A 20,697-nucleotide genomic window follows, 5' to 3' on the forward strand; every position below is an offset into this window, starting at 1 on the left:
AACCTTTTCTAAATGGCTAATTTAAGCTTGTCAGGTTTTAATTATAATCTCTCTATACACAAGTTAAGATGCTTAATGCTAGTGAAAAGTTCTGAATACAAAGCAAACCTGTGTCAAGTTGCAGAGCACTCTTACCCGTCTTAATTGCTTCTGGTCTGAACTTTAACCTTAACTCTCCCATCTGTCTTAGACATTCTCTTCTCTCATCACAACCACTTTCTTTTCTGTAGAGTGCTGAGGATCTGTCTTAATTCAGAAGGAGTTTTAGTCTGGAAAAAAATTGCCGTCAGGCTGTGGATGTTCTGCTCCTTCTTTGTCCCACTGCAGCATGATGCATGTTCCTGGAGTGGAGTCCTGTTGCCTCAGAGAGCCCAGAGTGTACCCTTACTTCTGCAGGTATGGGACTGCCTGTGGGAGATGGGGCACCTCAGCTAAAAGAGAAGTGCCCTAGATCCCAAATGTTGTGACAACTTCTGGTCTCAGTTAAAATCTCTTCCCAACAACATCAGTATGGTGTTCTGGGTTTTTTTGTTCACAGTTTTACAGATGTGTCCTTAGATAGTTTATTCATTTTTAGGGCAGTTGTCTGCCTCATTTTCCAGCGTTTGTGGCAAAGGTTAGTTGCATCTTTTTCTTAGATAAGAATGAATTTCATTCAAGCTTAGAAAATTAGCCTTGAAAATACTCAGTCAGTGCAGATTCCTTCTGGAGAGTGCATTTAAAAGTTTGAATCCAAAATTGATTTGGAAGTGCTCTAATCTAAAATAACCCTGATGTTAGCATTGTTGTCTGCAACTCCTGCTAGCCCTGGCGTTCCGGTTCAGTGTGTTGGCACACAGTTCCCTGATGCTGTGAAATTGAGACTCATCTGGAGATACAGGCTTTTCTAAAAAGGATTGCAGGGCACTTAAGACTCCTTATTTCATTAGTTCAGTGAAGGAGTTCTTTTCAGCAGTCATGAATCTCATGATGAGGTGGACAAAAACTGAGCAAATCAAGCAGTAGGCTCTCGTGGAAATGGAGCAGTGGAAAAGCTGCTCAGTAAGTTTTTTGGCACGGAAGTGTAGCATTTTTGGAGCTGAAGGTTAGTGGGTTAGAATTTCTTTTTAGTCTGAGGTTTCAGGGAAAGCATTAGTAGATACATATCCAGGCCAGACTTCAGAAAGCGCATCTCAGGAGGCTTTCAGTTCTGCACACTGGGCTGGGTCATATGATTATTATTTTTGTCATTGTTTCCCACCAAGTGTAACCATTGGCATCTTCAAGTATGGTGAATTAAACGGAGCATAAATAACTGAATTGAAGAGCCGGCTTCCACTTTAAGGGGATCAGTTGCTGCATGAAGCAGCGGTAATGATCCAGAGGAGCAGGATGTATTGAGGAAAAAAGTGAAGTGAAGTACCATCCAAAGTGCAGGCAACAGGTCATAAATTCTTGTAGTGGTAGTGGTCTGAAATTCAAGGAATAGGATTAGAGAGCTACAGTAGGTTAATGAAAATGGCTCCCTTAGGATCAGCTTGAATTCAACTCAGTGGTCAGTCGTAAGAGGAGGAATGTCTTGTGCAATTCCAACTTCTCATCCATATTCTGAATACTGTGATGCTCCTGAATGCTTAATAGAGTAGAATATGCTCTGTTACGGTGTACTTCACATGACTCCTGAGATGCTTTAATGCAAACTAAATGTCATGCTAACTTGCCCCAAACCCTTAGTGCTCACTTTATTCAGGAATATATGGTGAATCGCAGCAGAGTTTTCAAAGCCTTTCTTGGACATTTCAGAAAAGAAAAAAAAAAAAAAAAAAGGAACAAAAGAGAAAGTTGTGCAATTTTACTTGTGTCTTTCCCGTTGGCTAGGGTAATAGTGCTCAAATCCTGCCTCTATACGTCACCTCAAAGGAACTCATTATAGAACGAGTATACAACAGCTAATGCCAAGAAACCACTTTTCATTCTTATCAGCACATTTTCTTGTAAAGAAGGGTAACATTAATGGCCAGCTGTGGCTTGTGAGCCCTGACTTAATCAGTCGTGAATAACAAAAATTAGTTTGAGGCATACAGTTACTGGCCAACTGCAGCTATAACAAATGTTTAATGAACAGCGTCGCACTGGGGTCTGCATACCTTTTCCTGGGAATGAAAGGGGAAATGGCCAAGAGCAGGACTTGCTCTGTCCTAATTGCGGTAGCGAAATGGGGTAGAGTAAAATCTGACAATGGAAGCAAACTGTGGTTAAGTAAGGCTTGAGTTAGACCTCAGTAAACAGAAGAACAGAAGCAATGAAGTATGTAGCCTCTGCTTTCTCTGTCTTCTCTGTCTTGGTGGCATTAGGAGAACAACAACTTTGCTTGATACTGTTTGCAAGGTACAGTAAGTTCTTTCTGACAAACATTATGCTGCCCTTTATCTAGTCTTGAAATTTTAAACTGTTTTTGCCAGAGCTGTGTTCTCTGGGGTCAGCGCTGGGAGGGGAAGGATCCTTCCCGTTGGTGGTGGGCTGTACTTTGTATAAACACCTTGGGTCTTTGTTAAACTGCATGCAAGGCTGGGATATCCAGGAATCTCCTGTAGTCTGAGCAGCTGCATTACGGAAGTCATGGGCTTTTCTCTGGTCCTTCTCATACAGGGACTGTACCTGAGTAAAATGGACTCTGGTCCCCTTTCTGGCTCCTGCTGGAAAGGGCAAGACGGTGCTGGCTCACCATCCCACTCGAACTCTCCTCTGTCTCCCAACCACCTCTGGGTGGGTAGAGGAGTCTGGAAAGGAGCAAGGCAAAACCTTCAGGAGCTGGTAGGACTTTCAAGGTAATTTTAGGCCCCTGAAATCTGACTAAGCATTCCTGTGTTGACTGCAGGTGTGGATAAATCCAGTAAAGTCACACTAGATGTGAACCATTTTTGACACCTCTTCTGAGACTAGTTCATGTACTGCTGAAGCTTATCAAAGCAGTTCCACAAATTCCATGACCTTTCTGGAGGTTGTATAGTGTCACTCAGAACTTCAGAGCTTGCAAAGGGTTAGGGTATTATTTATATCTACAATGATACAAATTCTGCTTCCCAAATCAGTATTTATTTATTGGTTACTTTCACAGTGCTTACCAATGCACAACTGAGATTGAGAGTCTCCATACACAGAGACTTAACACAGACAGTCAGAACTGTGACCACTCTTATGCAACAGAAAAAACATATCACTTGGATATATTGCATAGGGGGGAGATGGGATGCTCTCTTAACCGTGGTTTTTCTCTGCTACTTTCATGAGACAAAATTCCAGTCTGCTTTATTTTTTAAGTCAGCAAACTGATTATATATTGTAAAAGATCAGTGTTTTCATGGGTGAGTAGTAATTACAGAGTAATGGCTTAAAACATTTCCTGAAGGAACATAAAGCTGTTTTTAAAAGTCAAGAGTACATTAAAAGGATTACCATGTAGATTTGATTTTTAGATAACACTAAAATGGATCCCAAATGGACTTATGAAAAGGGATGCTATCTCTTTAATGGAAAGTGCATGGTCTGACAGCTCAGCATGCAAATGGTCCCGCAAAGGACTGTCTGTTGGTTTTTTTTCCTTTCAACAAGAAGAGGGGGAAATAGCTCTCCTTGCCCTTCTCCTTTCAACTTTTAATAGCAAATGGGTTGGTCTGGTTTTACTAGGAAAGGGAGAAGAGGACAGGTTTGGGGAATAACCGCATCTTTCTGAATCACTAGGGAAATGGATTTCACTTTTTAGAAGGTCAGTCAGCAGCAATTGTATCTCTTACACAGATTGCATTAAGTAGATAGACTCCCTCTGTATTCTCTAAAGGCAAATCTTTACTTGCCTCTTACATGCAAATAAATTTTAGTCTAAGTATATTTATTACACTAATCTTGAGCAGGGCATGAGCATCAATACTTGTCTTGGCAGTAAATTTGGACAGGGGCAGGAGGGGCTGTTATTTTCATAATACCATAACTTGCAATCACTGTAGCATTTGCTGTTTCAGAGTTGCCAGCACGACTTTCTGGTGATTGATGGTGTAAAATATGCTTTTGGCCTGGGTAGAATTTCTTCTAGAAACATTTAAAGGAGCATATTCATATTTCATTAAATACAGAGCACAAGGATTCCAAATTCTTCTGTGGTATTGCACAAACTTTTACAGGCTCCAAAAGTCTTGAGAAATTTCTATAAGCCTGTGAAAGCTTTAGATTGGATAGTCATCATTGCCTGCATTAAGGGCTGTGACAGATTGCTTCATCAGTGTACACAGAGCAGAACATCAAATGGCCATTTGGCAGTGGGCACTGAAATTCTATTAAGGTTGCCGAAAGCTTAGGTTGACATTGTGTATGTCTGCAAAGAGGCAGAAGAAAAGATGATGATGATGATTGTGCAATGATATAGTTCTATTCTCCTTAAAATATTCACATATATAGCATGCCAAATCTATGAAGGGGACGTTAATGTTTCACTGCTCAACCTGAGCTCTGCTGCATCGCACATCTTTGCTTTTGTCTTGGAGCCTCAGCGTGTTAAACAGTCCATTTTAACTGGAAGGTGATAATTATGTGGTATTACACACATGCCTGGAAATAATTGAGGAGTTTTTACTTCTCAAATACTCTTTGAGTTATTTAACTTGATATTAGGTTTTTCTATTTGCTTTTCTTTCCTTTTGGAGAAAGGGAAGTGCACAGACACCCCTCCTTGCATTGAACTTTGCTGCATAGGTTATTCTTAAAAGAGCTGAAAAGCGAGGGATGAGTTCTTACTTTTGTGAACATTTGACTCAGAAACTCTTCTTCCATTGGTTTCCTTTGACACACAAACCCACTAAATAAACAGCTTTTGAGCTTCGTGTCTTTTCAATGGTCACCTGCAAATTGATAGAATATTGAGGAATATGGGATGAATTTCAGGCTAGTCTTCCTTAATAATAATTTTCTCATCTGTGATGTTCTTATACTGCTGAAAAGGTGATTTGAGAATAGTCGCTCCATTGCCAGACTTTTTTTCTGCTACAGGCACAGGGAACTGGCCACCTAAAATCAGGACCTTTGTGAGACTGTAGTAAGCTAAACTGTGACTTATTGAGAAAATTTGATCAGAACGTTCTCAGATTACGTTGAAGGTGGAAGAAATCTGCATGTCTCTTTACTGTACCCAGGGCTTCAAACAGTAAAAATGGATTTTACTGAAACAATGGATGTGCTAAGAATAAGGTTTGGATATATGCCAATTATGAAAAATTAAAGCTCAAACAAGCATTTTTTATGAGCACAGGGAAAATGTTGCTTACCGTAATGATTTATAGAAACTATTTTGCAGCAACAATTATTATGGTCTGTGTTTGGTCCTGCTGCCATGTGTTGTTCCTTTATAGCTACAGGTTGCTCTGGTACGAGCAACTCTATTAATAGAGAGTGTGTAAAAGCAGTACTAGAAGACTCAAAACTTGTGGTGAAAATGAAAATATTAATCCTAAACCTCCTGTCCTGATTCAGGACCTACATTGGTACAGATTCAAATGATTTGAATTATTATCTTGAAATTATTGGTTTGTATATGTTCTGTCTGAGCAAATCCTTGAAAACAGGGTCTCTGTGTGTGAAATAGGAGGGGGGTTTAAGCCACTCATGCAGCTTTGGGTCACTTTTGGGCAGCTGAAACTCCCAGGAGACATTAGACTCTAAAATATATTTCTCTAAAGCTTATCATGAACTGTATGGCCAAAAAAATTGCTGTGCTATTGGTCACAAAACTATAGCATAGTTAAAATAGAAACACTAATCATAATGGTTCTCCTACTAACTGCCCCCTCCAACTACTTTTTTGCCATGCTTGGGAAATCTGTTAACGAGTGATTCAGAAGAAAGAATACCACAAATGAATTGCTAAAGCCACTGTAAAAATCACCTTCTGCATATTGCAGCATGAAATGGGAAATGAAAAAAGATTGTGGTTACTCAGTGAATAATTTTGATGAATGGTCTAAGGCTTGTTCATAAGCATTTAGTTGCAAGTACTTGGTGTTCCAAATGTAATGTTTTAATTGGATATACAGATGACATGATGAGTTTCACCTTGCTGGCCATAATTCTTTAAAAGAAATTCTTGGTGAAGACGCCTGAGACAGCTTTCAGTTCAGTGGAAGTGCAAGGTTTGACTTGTTTCACAGGGTGTAGTACTCATAGAAGGTGAGTAATACAATACTGGGAACACAAAGTGAGTTTCTTTTTAAGGCAATGAAATTCACTGCATCTTTTTGGCAGTGACTGTCTGCATTTACTTAAATGGGTGATGCAGGACTCTAATGCTTTTAAATGATATCAGATCCTCTGATAAAAGACATAAGACTGCAGCCTATTTATTGTGATGAGACAGGAGTTAATAAGATTACTCCTACTCTTCAGTTACTTTTTCATCTTTTGCAGCCAAATGCTGGCGGTTTTGTTAGCAGGCAAAAGGAGGTCAGCTCATTTAAAAGGTGTTGATGCTAGAAACAAACATTTTTTCCCTCAAGTGGAACTCTGAAACCTAGGCTCAATTGCCCAACTGTCAAAACCCTGGTCTTTAAACCAAAATTGCTTTTAGCACTGGAATGCTGCATCCCTGTAATAACCACTTATATAAATTAAAAAAAAAAAAAAAAGGAAAAAAGTTAAAAAAAAAAATAAAATAAGTGTAATGTAAACCTGCAGTAATTGTGGTCTTTACTAGAAGAGTGGTTCAGAAATGTGGTAGCTGTGTATGAAGGCACTGCTCAAGAAAGAATTGGTGGTGGTGAACAGAAATATGATTCCAGTGCTGTGTTGTGCAAGGTGCTGTACAACAAGGCTGGAAGCACTGCGCTGGAGTGGTTGTCACAAACCTTTCAGAGAGTAGATGTATTGTATGTGTGTGTGCATGTAGTTATTTACTTTGTTGTTGAGCAAGCTTTTACGGTAAAAGTAGCTAATCTGAGGAAAAGTTTTGGGGTTTTAAAGAAAGAAAAAAGCCCAACCAACCAACAACAACAACAAAAAAAAAACCCAAACAAAATCCCCAACAACGACAAAAAAGCCAACACCAAAAAACTTGTCGAGGGAAAGAGTTAAAGCCATCTGCCTGAAAGCATTGTGTAAAACATACACACAATGTTGGGGAAATAAGCCAATTATGTGAGCTTCACAGGAGGTGGGGGACTGACCTTTGTGTATAATTAGTTCTTTTATTTAAAGCAAAGATTTTGAATAGAATAACTAATTAGCTGTCATAAATGGCAAATTGAAGATTTTGGCCAGATTCCTTGGGGAGTGTGGGAGGACGTCCCTCCTCCCACCCCGTACTGTACGCTCTGGCTCTCCTCATTAGGGTTGTTTTTAGTTCTCTGCCTTGGTAATGAGGAGCGCAGTGGCGGCACTTCTCAGAGCCCCCTCTAATAAGGCATGAAATGCAGGTGGAAGAGAACTGCCTTCAGCTCCTGCGGCTCTCACTCGGCACACGCGGGTGTAGCAGAGGGCTTGGGCACGACAGGGGGAGGCCGAGGGGGGCAGGTTGGAGGGGGGTCTGAAAAGTCCTGGTGATATCACCTGTGTTTTATGCTCTGGACTTGACTGTATAAAATACAGGCAAGCTGCAAAGCCTTGAGGCATATATCATTAGCTAGCAGTCCCCCATTACTCTTTCAGACCAATTAACCTTTAGAGTTGCATTAAAGAAATTAGGTGGTGAACTTCCATGCTTTCAGAGGGGACCGGTAGCTCCCTGGCAGACCAGAGCACTGTGGAGCTGCACGCCGTAGGACCAGTGCAGATAACTGTTATTTAAAAGGTCTACCATTTATGAAAAGTTCCCAGGCTCTCTTGGAAACCAGGCTTTATGAACAGTGCCCTTAGAGGAACTGCAGCTGATTGCCATGTGAATAGAAATATCAGTAAAAATGGCTTAGAAAAATTTAGAGGTGTACTTAGTGGACACTTGTTTTATAAAGCCAGCTGAATCATTTTACAGAAAGACCCCGACTGAGAAGATATGGGCTGATTAAAGCTTGTTTGTCCGACTGTGAATAGAGGTAAAGTTTAGATTACTCACTACAATAACAGCCTCTTTAGACACACACATAAATTTCAGTATGTCCAGAGGTGGTGTCTATAATTTTTTAATGTGTATTGGAGCTCTGAGCACTCAGAACAGGTTTAGTTTTGTATTTACCAGCAGCAAGTCTATTAAGTTGTAAAGGGCAAAGAAGGGAGTGTAGGTAGCCAGAAATAGAAAGGCTTCATCTGCTGTTTCTAAGAAAAGAGAGCACTGGATGTCTAGCAACAGGAGAGGAGAGAACAACTTGATGGTACTTTCAGAATTTGGCAATAATCTGTTCCCTTGTGATCACGTATTTAAATCTGTGAGTGTCCAGCTGTTAATTTTTCTAGTTCTGCAACACTACTTCTCATTTTCTAATCTTCGCCCACGCAGCACACGTGGAATTTGTTGAAGGTGACCCCTTTGTTTCTTGACAGCCCCAGTTAGACACCACATGCCTCTCATCAAATTGAACTAGGTATCTTGGAGTTTTTTGGCAAACACTGGGGGGAAATTGCATAGAGAAATGAAGCAGCACCTCAGTGTTGCAGTGGGGAAATTTCCAAAAAGAAAGAGCAGTACTCCAGGTGGTTTCTGCCTGCAAAGCCCAGACTGCTTGAGCTTTGCTGGAAGGGAGGCAGGAGGAGGAAATCAGGGTTTGGTGTTGGCTGTGCCCTCTCTCTGCAAGCCTTTGACTGTGAAAGGGGTTAAGCTTCCAAAATGCTTCTCTCTTGTTGCTTGGAAATGACATGGCAAGTGTTTGAGGAACCCTTGCTGATCAAGTTTGGCAGTTTTTGAAATTTTGTTTCACGCCTTGCCTGCTGTGTCAACTCACCAGCTAATTGCAGCTGCAACTTTCAGTAGTGGCGTGTGTGCTCCGTGCAGACTGGTTGGTTGGGATGTCAGAGGGAAACCTCACAGCCCAAAATGTAATTTCAAAACACTGAACCTGACCAGCAGAGGCTGACCTTGCTCGTTATTATCTGAGTGGGAATAGCAGCTTTGAACATCATATGATCTCTGAAATGGTACCTTTTTTCATTAGAAAGCCCCCTGCTGAACACTGACCAAATACATAGCTTTTTTCCTTGCTTAAGGTACTGCTTAAAAATATATATATCTGTTCCTTTGCTAGTTATTAGAAGCAAATCAAAGTGTTACATTCCCCTTATTCGCAGAAGCCTCTCATAAGACAATGGTGCTCCTGCAATAGCGGGGAGCTGAGATGGCTGCAGTGAGTGAGGGCTGCCAGGGCCACAGATGGAACAAGAACTGCCACTACAGCCAGCCCTCAGCCATCCGCCTGCTTGCCACAGGAGACCCTCCTAACCTGTCCTAAGTAATCAAACCAGCCTCTCCTAATGGTCCAGCCAGGGTTTCATTCCTGTGCAAATGCCCTTGCTCTTGATCATGCTGCTGATGCAGTGGAGCCCTTGCTCTGGCGGAGAGCAGCTGTAACTCTGAAAGGGCATTGGTTCCAAAAGTGCTCAGGAGCCTTGGGAGGTCTCACCTGGCTGAAGGTCTTGCACTGCTGAATTGCAGAGCTGATCTCAAACCCCACCCTTGTGGCAGCCTCTTGAGTGGGGGTTGAAGGCACGCTGGTTATCCAGAATCTGCGTCTTTCCAGATGTAGGATCCTCAGGTTACCTAGATAAAGCTTGCAAAAGAATTGTATGATGACCTTCCCTTGTAAGAAACCCTCCTCAGCCTCTGAGGTTATGCAGCTTACATTTAGAGAGCCTGTTTGTGGCGTGGGTAATGACTTGCTGGTGTCTGGGGTTCCTATCTAAAATATAATTTGCACATCTCGGTCTTAGTTTCATAGGTGCAAACTATTTTCTTTCATCACTGGTACTGATCTTACACAGTTTGCAAATGCAAATTCGTGTACACCCCCTTCTCTGCCTCAGAACAAGGCAGCCTCTTCTCACAATGTGCTGTTTTCCTGGCGTGGATTTGGGAAGAGCATAGAAATTACTTGAAAAGTGAAGCTTCTCCTTACTCCTGAAATGTATTTTGAAAAAAAAAGAGAAAAAAAAAAAGTGCTGTGTCTAGAACCAGGGGGCCACTTCTCTTGTTCTTGTGAGAAACTCTCACCAGGTGCACAGGATTTCTGCAGTCTGACCTGCAGTATATTCCATTTCTGTCACTTTCCTGTCTTCTCCCTCTTTCCAAATGTGTGTTTCGCTGTGGCTGTGTATGTGGAATTTCTCTCTCGGTAGCATTAGAGGTTGCATGTGTGGCAGTCTAACACAGATGGAAGTTTTCACTTAAGTTTTGGGGATTTGTCATTGGTGTCAAGAGTTTGCTCGTAGAGACTTTGTGAGCGGGTTTCAAGTGTGCTGGAGCAGAGGGCAGGCGGGTTCTTTAAGCCTTTAGAGTTTTTGAATGTTACTTGACCTGTCTCCATGCTGCTGAGACCACTTTGATTACAAATGGATCAATACCTCGCTGTTTGTGTAGAGGTGTCTTAAGTGCTATTGTCATCTGCTCGCAGCTCTGATGAAGCAATTATTACTGTAGGAGTGGTGGGTTTACATGTGCTGACCATTAGGCACTCTCAGGTCACCCTGGCTTTTAAGGAAAGTAGCAAATGTCACAAGAGTGGCACTAACTCGTCCTCTCTAGTTAAGGGATTGTTAATAATTCCGTTATCAAGCTGCTTCTTTCTGGAACATCCAGTGCTTCCTACAGAAATGGCAGATTAACTTTGTGTAAGAGTATATAGCCAGTGACACCTGCTACTGTGGCCCTCTCATCATCTCTGCGTTGGTTAAGCCCACAATGTATTTGTTACAGGCCCAGCGTTGTCATTTTCAGTGATTGACACCAGTAAAAATAAAAATCGTAACAAAGTAAAATGAAGGCTCCAGAGAAAATGGAATTCTGACATAGTAGTGAATACTTCTTTTGTAATTTCCTGTCCCTGTCCTCCCTCACAGTACAATCCTTGTTTATTTTTCCACCTTGCCTGTTGATTCCATAAAATCCTTTCTTGCCCCCCTCTTAAACTGAGAAGGCTGACAGGTTGCACAGCTGTGTCAGTGCTCACAAGGGAGGCATTTGTTGCTTGGAGGAGAGGAAAAAGCTGGAGACAGCACTGTGAGGATGGTGGCCACAGTAAGTCTCCACCAGCCTCGTGACTTGGAAGTCCTGTCACCACCTCATACCCACCTAGCTCATTCTTGCTTTGCAGTCCCAGCAGGGTTTTCCAGGGAGGAAGCAACTCCTGGCTTTTCACTACCTTCTCCAGTGATACAAGAGGAGTAGGAAAGGTCTAGTTTGCTTAAGGAGTGTGGTTTCAGTAGTGGCAAGGGGGCACTGGTTGGGTTATTCTCAGCACTCCTAAAGGACTTTTGAATCACATTGATTTTGGAGCAGCTCCTGGACTGCTTTAGCTTCCAGTGAGGCCTCTGTCACCAGTGGGGTTCACAAGAGAGGAAAAACAGTGGTCTAGCACATCTTTTTATACCCCCTCCTCTCCTTTCCCCATCAAACTTGATCCAGCCAAGATGTTGGACTGGGGGTACGTGCAGTGGTGGCCCTTCTGATCTTTGTAATTGCCTTTGGCAGGTAATTAACAACACAAGGGTACTGGTAATGAGGGGGAAAGCAAATGTTGATATTGCAACCAGTTTATTCCGCTGCAAGATGTTAATTACAAAAAGTCTGGTGCGTTGTGTCAGCCCTACCCTCAGGAAAAAAAGGGCTTCGTTCTTGCAAGCGTCACACTCCCACTTAGCCCCTGACAGCAGATGAAGTTAAAATTCCTTTGACTGTCAGCTTCTTGCAATGTGGGCTTGATGTAATGAAACCAGCAGCAGTGTTTGCTCACAGATCTACCTATAGCTCACAGTGCTACCCCAAATGCCGGTAACCTATCCAAGCTGTCTGGATATCCTCTCAGTGAAATGCTTTGTTTGCGTTGCAGGTGTGCCGATGTTATCCGTACAACCCAAAGGGAAGCAGAAGGGCTGTGCTGGCTGCAACCGAAAGATCAAGGACCGGTACCTGCTGAAGGCTCTGGATAAGTATTGGCATGAAGACTGTTTAAAGTGTGCCTGCTGTGACTGTCGTCTTGGAGAGGTTGGATCAACTCTTTACACAAAAGCAAATCTCATTCTTTGCCGCAGAGATTACCTGAGGTAAATAGAGGAACGTACTGTGGGCTCTTCCCAAAGCCTCTCAGCATGCTGCCAGCTGTCTAGGTTTCTAAACCACTCCTATGAAAACATGTGCTTGTGCATGGTCAGCCCTGCCCAGAAGAGACTGGAGTTTCTTCCTCTGCCTAAGCATGGCTTTTTATTTGCACTTAAGGTATTTCGTAGTCAGGGAGGTGGAACTCTGTTTTTAGGTGAAGGTAGAAGAAGAAAGTCATGACTTAACTCTACTTCTTCTTATTATGAACCAGCAAGAGCAAACAGTGCTTGCTGAGTAAATTAGGAAAAGACTGTTAATTCTTCTTGCATATCTCTGATGCTATACTCCTGCATATTGACTGAGACCTGAACAAACCTTTACCTTTTCTTTTTCAGTCATAGCTTTTAGACAGGCTTCTTGTGCTTCTGTTGAGTAAGGTTCCTCCCGAGGGGCTCTTGTCCCTTCCCTAACTAAACAAAGTAAAACACAAAAATTACATATCAACTTCAAAAAAAATTTTCTTTATGAGGAAATCAGCAGAGACCATCACTGACTGTGAGTTACAACTATCCTGTCAGTGTGTGTCTGCAATACTTGGGGCTTTTTGCCTGCTGTGTATGGGGGTTTTGTGCAAAAGACTTTATATAAACATAAATGAATATTAATAAGACAGCAGGCCTAATGCAAACATTCTTATGAGGGTCACACTGCAAAACACTTTGAGTTTTGCTTTGTTTTTCCTTTGGAAGAATGTACTTGATCTCCAGCTAATGTGTGTATTTTCTTTTTATTTTTTAAAGCACTGATAGCATTTCCCATGCAGCCTCAAACAGCAAAACATATGAAGCAAAACCAAATCCAACACATGGTTCTAAGATAGGTAAAATGCCATCTAACCTTGTAGTGTCCAGATGCTGGCTAGATTAGTGTCAATGATCAGATGTTTCATGTCTTTCAATGTAAAATGTATTTCAGAAAATCTTTAGTAAATATTTTCTTAGTAAACTTGAACAAACATGTTTCTCCTTCTAAAGATGAGAGATAGAGCACTGAGCCAAACAGAAGAGATGAGTCCATTAGCTGCCATATGGGAGCTGTCACCTTGCCTTCTGGCCAGGCAGTGTTTGGGAGCATCCTACCCACATGAAGATTTTTGCTCCTGCTGGAGCTGAAATTCCTCAGCGCACACATGAAATGTCCCAGCTGAAATTCTGCCACACAGGCAGCAGTCACAGGTCCACACCTGGTTAGGTGGGATACATTCCCAAAATCTAAGTGAAGAGGAGCTTGGGTGGGGGTGAACACATCCGAAGGGGAAAAGACAGGATAAGCAGCCTTTGGGAAGATGGAAAAGGTGTGATGAGGAAATATGTAACTATCTTCACTATAGTGAAATAATTTTTGTACCTTGCATAAGTTCTGAGTATTGATTAATGTCACAAGTCACTTGTGACAAGACACTTGTGGCACCCTATCTGTGCTAATCTGAAAAAACTGAGCTCCAGAAGGTTCTTTAGCAGACTGATTTCTAACATCAAATTAGAATCTTTGTGGTTCTCCTTCAGTTCAACTGTACTCTTTTTGTGTCATGGACATAATTCTGATGTGTCAATGAAGAATATAAGTTTTTGATCTTCCCTTGTTGAGGAAGCTTTTCATCACAGTATCACAATTGGGTCATGCTAGGTACTATCACAAGGACCCCCAAAATCTCTCAGGAGAGCTACTTCCAGGAATAATCTTCTTTCCAGAAAGAATAGCTGCATTATTTTCTGGAGTATTTCTTTGTATACTTTATCTTGTTTATACATTATCTTTTCTTTTCTTTATCTTGTTTGCACCCAGCTTGCCAAGTGATCGAGGTCTCTCCATCTGTCATCCTCCATTTCATTATTTATCACCTCTTTGGAATTTGTCATTTGTGATCTTGAAAAAGTGTTGTGTCTGTGCTTTTTTTTTTCCTTAATTTGACCCTAAAGGTAGATATGCAGCTTTATACTGTATGTAACAGAACCCTGCTAGAAATACTCAGCTGAGCAGTGTTTCCCATTTACATTTGCTTTTTGAGACCTATGAGCTACCCCATGTTTTGTCCATTTAATAAGCACATATTGATTTTGGTTTATTCTAGTTTCATAACAAAAATAATGTGTGGCATCAAATCAGACATGTTAAAGTGCCAAAGGACAGCAGTATTGATGCTGTTAAGCTTAAAGAACCTTTTCATCACTGTAGTTGTAGAGCACTTTCTTTCCTTGGTTTATGCTGAAAATGCTGCTTTGAGGTGCTGCTCAATCTTCTCACTGACCCCTAGAGGATATGAATTTTCTGGGGCACACCAGAAACCTGTGCTAGAGATGGAAAAGAAACCAGGCATTGCAGATCCCAACTTTGAGAAGAGAGGGCAATTTATGACACGAAACATGAAAGGCAACAATTGGGACTAGTGTTTGACCATGGCCATGCAGCTTCTATCCCAGCAGCAGTTAAATGTGGCCTCTGAAACAAAGTTGTATGTCTGAAAGAGGTCTCATAATACCTTTGTCTCCATTTTTTGTGTTAGAATAATTTCTGGCCCACCAAGGGGGAAGTCTGTTGCTATTTGTGCAGCACGGTTAAACTGCAGAGAAGACTTATGTGGCCTTTACCTTAAATATTTTCCCCCATCAGAATTTAGGACGTTAAGAGCTTTGACCAATAGAAATATTTCTTATTTGACTTTTTTGTTGGGAAGAACAGTGTAATTGTCGTATCCCAGGGAATTTGATGGAGAGTCGAATAGGAAGGAATAGCATTAATTCTCTAACATGGTTGTTAACTAGCATTCAGTTGTTTAGCCAGCTTTATGGCTATTGTGATTTGTGTTCTCACTAATAAGTAAATTTAGTTTATATTGGTTTTTTGGGGGGTTCTGCCAAAGTCCTGTGTTCTGTTCTCCTCATGCTAAGGAATCCTTTCAGGCTGCTAGGATAGGAATAAGGGCATTGCTATGCAGTCCCATATTTTATGAGGGTATAAAGCAATTTTTTTACTTTAAAACATCTTGTGTTGCCTTCTACACATAAATACTCTTTTCTTTCTCAATTTTAACTATTAATTCTATTATTAGAAGGAGCTAAAGCTGCCATCACCATCTTCTCTACTGTCTGTTCACTCCTGGTAATTTGAATTTTTCTTCTTGGAGAATTATCCACAGCTATCATGATATAATTCCCTCACAGTTTTAGAGCTTCTATATGCATTTTTTTACTCATTAAACAGCTCATGGTGTTTGGTCTACTAGTCAAATTGTAGCCGAATTCATTTCTAAAAATAAATTTTCATACTTCACACTGTAGTCGCACCATAAAGGGAATGTTTTACCTGGAGAACACTCAGAGGAATTCCTTGTTGGCCACTTACTCTATATGTGAATATTGCACTGATACTTAGTAGGTCAACCACCATGTGAAAAATTGAAAGCTAGACTGATTCTGTCCAGAAATGTAAATATATGCACCTTTTATATCTGTAGTCCAAAAGGAGTATTGCGGTGTAACGACCAGGAGAAAAAATTGGTGTTTCATAATCTCTTTATAGACCAACGTTTCTCTGAATTTGCCTGGGAGCTGATTGTGCTGTTTAGGAAAACATGTTTCATCCCCTGGTGAGATGTGCTGTCCACTCCCTTTGCTCCATCCCCAGTTCCCATCAGAGCCTGCAGCAGGACTGTCCCTGCCTGGGGCTGCACAGGCCCAGCACCAGCCACCACTTCTCTCATTGCAGTGGAGGTGACAGTGTGTGGGTGCTTCCCTTTAGACAGAGGGGGCTCCTGGAATATTTTGGGCAAATTAGAAATTCAGCCGAAGTGGTCGTTAATTTGTCGGTCTGGGACCTTCCTGTGCCACCCCTCCTGTGGGCAGGTGTCGCTGAGCCATGGCCACTGCAGGGACTGGGTACAGGGATGAACTGGGCTCCTGTCACTGGCACAGGGCAGAGGGTTGGGACAGGAGCACGCCCGGCTCCTGCCCCACTACGGCAGCGCTGCCTTGGAGCCAGCTTTGTCCTGGGTGTTGGCAGCACAGTGGGCTGGCAGCTCTGTGTGCTGATCCTCAGTGGGTTTTTAGCAGAAATCTTTCCAATGTGTCTCGGGAGCTGCTAGCAGACCATAGCCTGATCATTTGTTTCAAAAGATAAACTGTCGTCATTGCTTGTGAAGGAACATTTGTTAACCTTCACATTTCATAAAACACTTTCTTGCTCATTTTTTAATCATGAAAGATGAAATTGGATCTCGAGTTGTTATCCTTGTGGTATCACCTCAGTCTCCAGCTGTGTCTAGATGTATCTTTCAATACATTTCGCCTCAGCAAATAGATTTACCATTTGTTTCATAATCACAGTTCCAGCGTTCCTACCTCTAATTATTTTTGATAAGCGAGTGCTATTGAAGAAACTGCTTCTGGGACAGAGCAGCTTAGCACTCAGCTCGGATGGCTCCTCGCAGCCCCCACGCAGCGATGTGTGTTTGTTCCGAGGCGTAATTAAACGTTCACCAAGCTCCGCTTCACAGGGACGGTTTGGGTGTTGCATCAGGATTTCCCGTGAGGAACCGACAACTTAAATTTCACTGTGAAGTGCTGATGAAGAATGTGATTTTTCCTTTTTTACTCAGCGTGGTGCCCTCACACGAGCAAAGGCGAGTCAGGCTAGCTTTGACAGGAGCAGAACTGTTGCTTCTGCGTGTTTGATATGCTGGTGTTGGGAAAGTTTTTCATCATTTAAACTGATTAGGGCCTTAATTAGACTCCAAAGAAAGCTCAAAACCTGCATTAAAAAATGATGGCAAATCAGTAAGAGAGAAGGGCTTTCTGGGAAACCCTGATGCTGTTCTCGATGGGTTTCATGGAAATTCTTTTCACCCAGCTTCCCATGTGTTTTGATCAGTGCTGCAACCTGTGCCTGGCATTGGTTCCTCCAGCAAGGAGAGCAGCCCTGTGCACCCCTCAGCACTGTTGGTATCACGGGGGTTTGAACTCCACCCTTGGCATCTCCTAGTCCAAACAAGGTCAGCTGCCCAGTACTGGGGTTTCCAGCAGTTCGAAACTGGTTTTTGCTCTGCTCCAAATACCCCAGCGGGTTCATTCTGTTAATGAGTCACTTTAGGAGCCCTTTAGATGAAGTGTTCTGTATCTAAAAGATGTGCAGGGTTTAATTTGGTTATGGGATAAGAGCAGTGATCTTGCACAAACGTGGGAGCTTGGGAGGATGCGGACAAATACCCTCCTCGTGGGCTTCCCCGGGTTGGTAACAACAGCTCTGAGCCAAACCATTAAACCTCAGTGGGACGTGTAAGCACAAGCATTCAGGAACCGAGATGTGCATGCTGCAACGGGCAGAATTTAAGTTAATCTACCAAAGACATCACTAGTACTCAGAATGTAGCTTCAACCTGCAGAAGCTGCAACACCTTGGAAGGAGGAAGGAGAGTGTTTGGGACTTTTTCCCTCCAGAGAAGCATAGGGTGTGTGCATGCTCTGAGACTATGCCCTGCCAGATTTTCAAAAGGGACATGTTTAACGTGGGAAGGGGAGGTGTAAATGCAGTGTGGCTGAACAAATGGTATCTGCTCAGAGCTAAAAATGTTGCTAAACTGAAGTGCTGCTCTTGCATCGCATCAGGGAGTGTCTTGCATGCTACATCGGACACCCTCACTTCTACACTTGGTGTCTATACAGATTAAGGAGGATTAATTAGGCTCAAAATACAATGTGTCTTGGCAACATTGCTGTGCTTTGTGATGTTAAAGCACAGAATTATTTTTTTGTCCATAGTAGCTGTTCCGGGAGTGTCTCACAGCCTGTGCTCATACTTTCTTTGTTCATTTGCTTTTCACCCTTTTATTTCCAACTCCAAAACCCTCAGTGAGGAGGAAAGCTTATAGGGAGCAATTCTACCTGGCTGTGGTACACTAGCATGCTTCTAGCCCTTCCAACTTTGCAGTTTTCTGACTGCTGTATTTAAAATCTCCTAAGAGGACATTGTTGCACATGTGTTCAGCGGTGCCAGAGAGAGCCACGATGGGTTTAAGGTCAGTGGCTTCAGTTACACCATGAGAAAGGCTGGTGCAGGGGAGTAGGACTTGGACACCTCCTACCTGCTGAGTCTCAGCCCCACTGTGAATATCCTTTGAAAAATATGGAGGGAAAGGCCAAAGGAGTAAAAATAAGTGAACATTCAGATGTGTTCTTCAACTGAAAACAGAAACCCTTGAGCAACCTTGAAGTTTACAGCCAGTAATCTCTGAGTGCGGTCACTCGGCCAGAGGGCTGTTTTGTACAGCGCTGGTTCAGCTCCTCCCACTATGCTGTCTGTGAATGCCAAACCCTTTGGCATGCAAGATGTAAATTCTTTGGGATTGAACTTGAAGGCTTCATGAGGGGACAGCTTGACCAATTTCATTAGTATCAAAATGCATTTCTTTTCCTTCAGCTGACATGACTTCCCACTGTGGCACTTGACAACAGTGTCCTGGATAGGAGGGTGCACCAGCTAATATGTATTCACAGTACTGAATCTCCTATCACTAAGGCTTTCTCTAATATTATGCAAAGGCTGATTACAGTGAAGTTGTCTGAAGTTACTTTTAAGCTTATTCTTTTTATCTTTTTAAGTGATGTTTAGGCTTTCCCTGCAATTATTGGTATATTCAGTACTTTGGTCAAATCAGACTTGTAGCTCAGCAGATTTCTAATATCCGCAGATGGGAAAAGTACTGATTGCAAGCTGTCAAGAGCCATCTTCACTGAAATACTGGTTGTTGGTTTGTTTCAAATGGTAGGGGCAAAACCTTTCCTTTTCATGATGATGAGTTTCAGGTATATAAAGCAAATCTTGTTCTACAGCAGGCCCTGATGAAGCTAGGAAATAAACAGCAGCAGATATATAGGGAAGGTGTATGGGAAAACCTCTTTCACCTACTGGCTGGAGAGGATATGAGCATGGGGTTCAGTAGCTTTCCAAAAACTTGTATATCTGGATAATCTGGATACATAAATATGTAGAAAAAGATGTAGTTGTATGCAATATCTACAAATGTAGATATTTATCTGTATTATTAAGTGTTTGGTCCTCTTTCAATTCATAATTCTTGTCTTTTGGTGATGAAAAAACCCTCCTTTTTGAGGGGATTTGATAGTCTCAACTCAGCTGTTTAATTTTGAACTCATTTTGTTCTTGTGTTGTTTAAAAAAAATCCGATTGACAGTGCCAATCTATCCTTTCTGTACCACTCATTATTTATATGTGTCTGTCCTGCTTCCTCTTTTTTAGTCTCCTGTGAAGTCAACAGCTCTAAAATTTTCACTTTCTGTGGAGGGAAGACTTTCTCCTTCTTTTTTGGTTACAAGCTAAAGTCAGACACAGGCTAGAGTGGAAAGAAGAAACAGGGACTCTCTCCTCGTAGGCAGTGACTAAACCAGATTGCTGTTCCTAGTGGTGACAGAAATAGGCAAGAAGGTTCTCACTTTAGACCCCCTGCACATTTTGGTTGAAGGAAAAATCTGTTAAAAGGTGCTAAACTTAACGTGTTAATGAGAAGTTTCTTACTGTTTTCCTACAGTAAAGACCCTTTACCATTCTCTTTTTCCCCAAAAAAATTTGCAGGGTTCTGTGACTTTATTATAGTTTGAATTAACTTCAGGTGTATTCACGGAGCTGTTGAGGTCTGCATCATCCTGCAGAGGACTGCTCTTTAGCCCAGACAAGACTCCATAAAAAACATCCTTTGACAGTTGCCTACTGCTTCCAGGAGCTCTCCCTTCTTTTTCCATTAATTCATTTGCATTCAGAGCTGCTCCTGTATGCCAATTAGCTTTAATTTTTACTATACACACTGACATCAATGGCCAATGAGAAAAGAGCATAGCAGGGTTTTTAGTGTGCCCATAAACTACAGAAAATTGTCCTTGGACAAACTCCTGCTTTTAGGCTGGCTGACAACAATAGACATGGTGAAGTTCAGGCTAAGAGCCATTAAACATAATTACTATCACAGGGTAAAAGTTTAATTGTGCTAAATTTTAAATCTGCATAGTCTATGCTTATTTACAAGCTGGCTGGGTCTTCTGTTACATAAGGGGGAATAAATCTGTACTTGAAAATTGTTGCCTTTTAACTTCAAAGGGAAGTGAAAAAATAGGGGGTTTGGAAGAAGAAAAACAACTCCAAACTGAAAGCTTTCTGTATTTCCAGCTTCTTTTATGCCAATGGCTCCAAGCTGGTAAGTAGATGCTGAGCATCTTCCAACAGATGTTTCTAACGCGCTTAAACTTTGTGTGCGTGAATGTGTGAGAGAGTATTGCATCTGTTATGAAGGTATCTGGGGGACAGAATGCAGATCAGTTTGTTTATGTGGGGTTATTTTAAATATAACCACAGATGGGGCTTGGGGTGGAAGATCTTTCTCCTGCTCCTTTTCTTCTCTCCCTCCTCCGATAATGTTGAGCTCCCCACCTCAGAAA

At 41.9% G+C, this 20,697-nt stretch overlaps 1 protein-coding gene across 2 annotated transcripts in view; it reads left to right on the forward strand.

Annotated features, from left to right (window-relative positions):
• LMO1 (LIM domain only 1) overlaps positions 1-20,697 on the forward strand; it is a 94,126-nt gene that overhangs the window by 32,626 nt on the left and 40,803 nt on the right. For both annotated transcript variants that reach the window (XM_027651227.1, XM_027651226.1), the window contains one exon: positions 11,988-12,201. In XM_027651227.1, coding sequence (XP_027507028.1) covers positions 11,988-12,201 — 214 coding nt within the window. The remainder of the gene's footprint in view (positions 1-11,987; positions 12,202-20,697) is intronic.

Source organism: Corapipo altera, unplaced genomic scaffold (assembly GCF_003945725.1).
Source record: "Corapipo altera isolate COAL_440 unplaced genomic scaffold, ASM394572v1 78, whole genome shotgun sequence".
NCBI lineage: Eukaryota > Metazoa > Chordata > Aves > Passeriformes > Pipridae > Corapipo > Corapipo altera.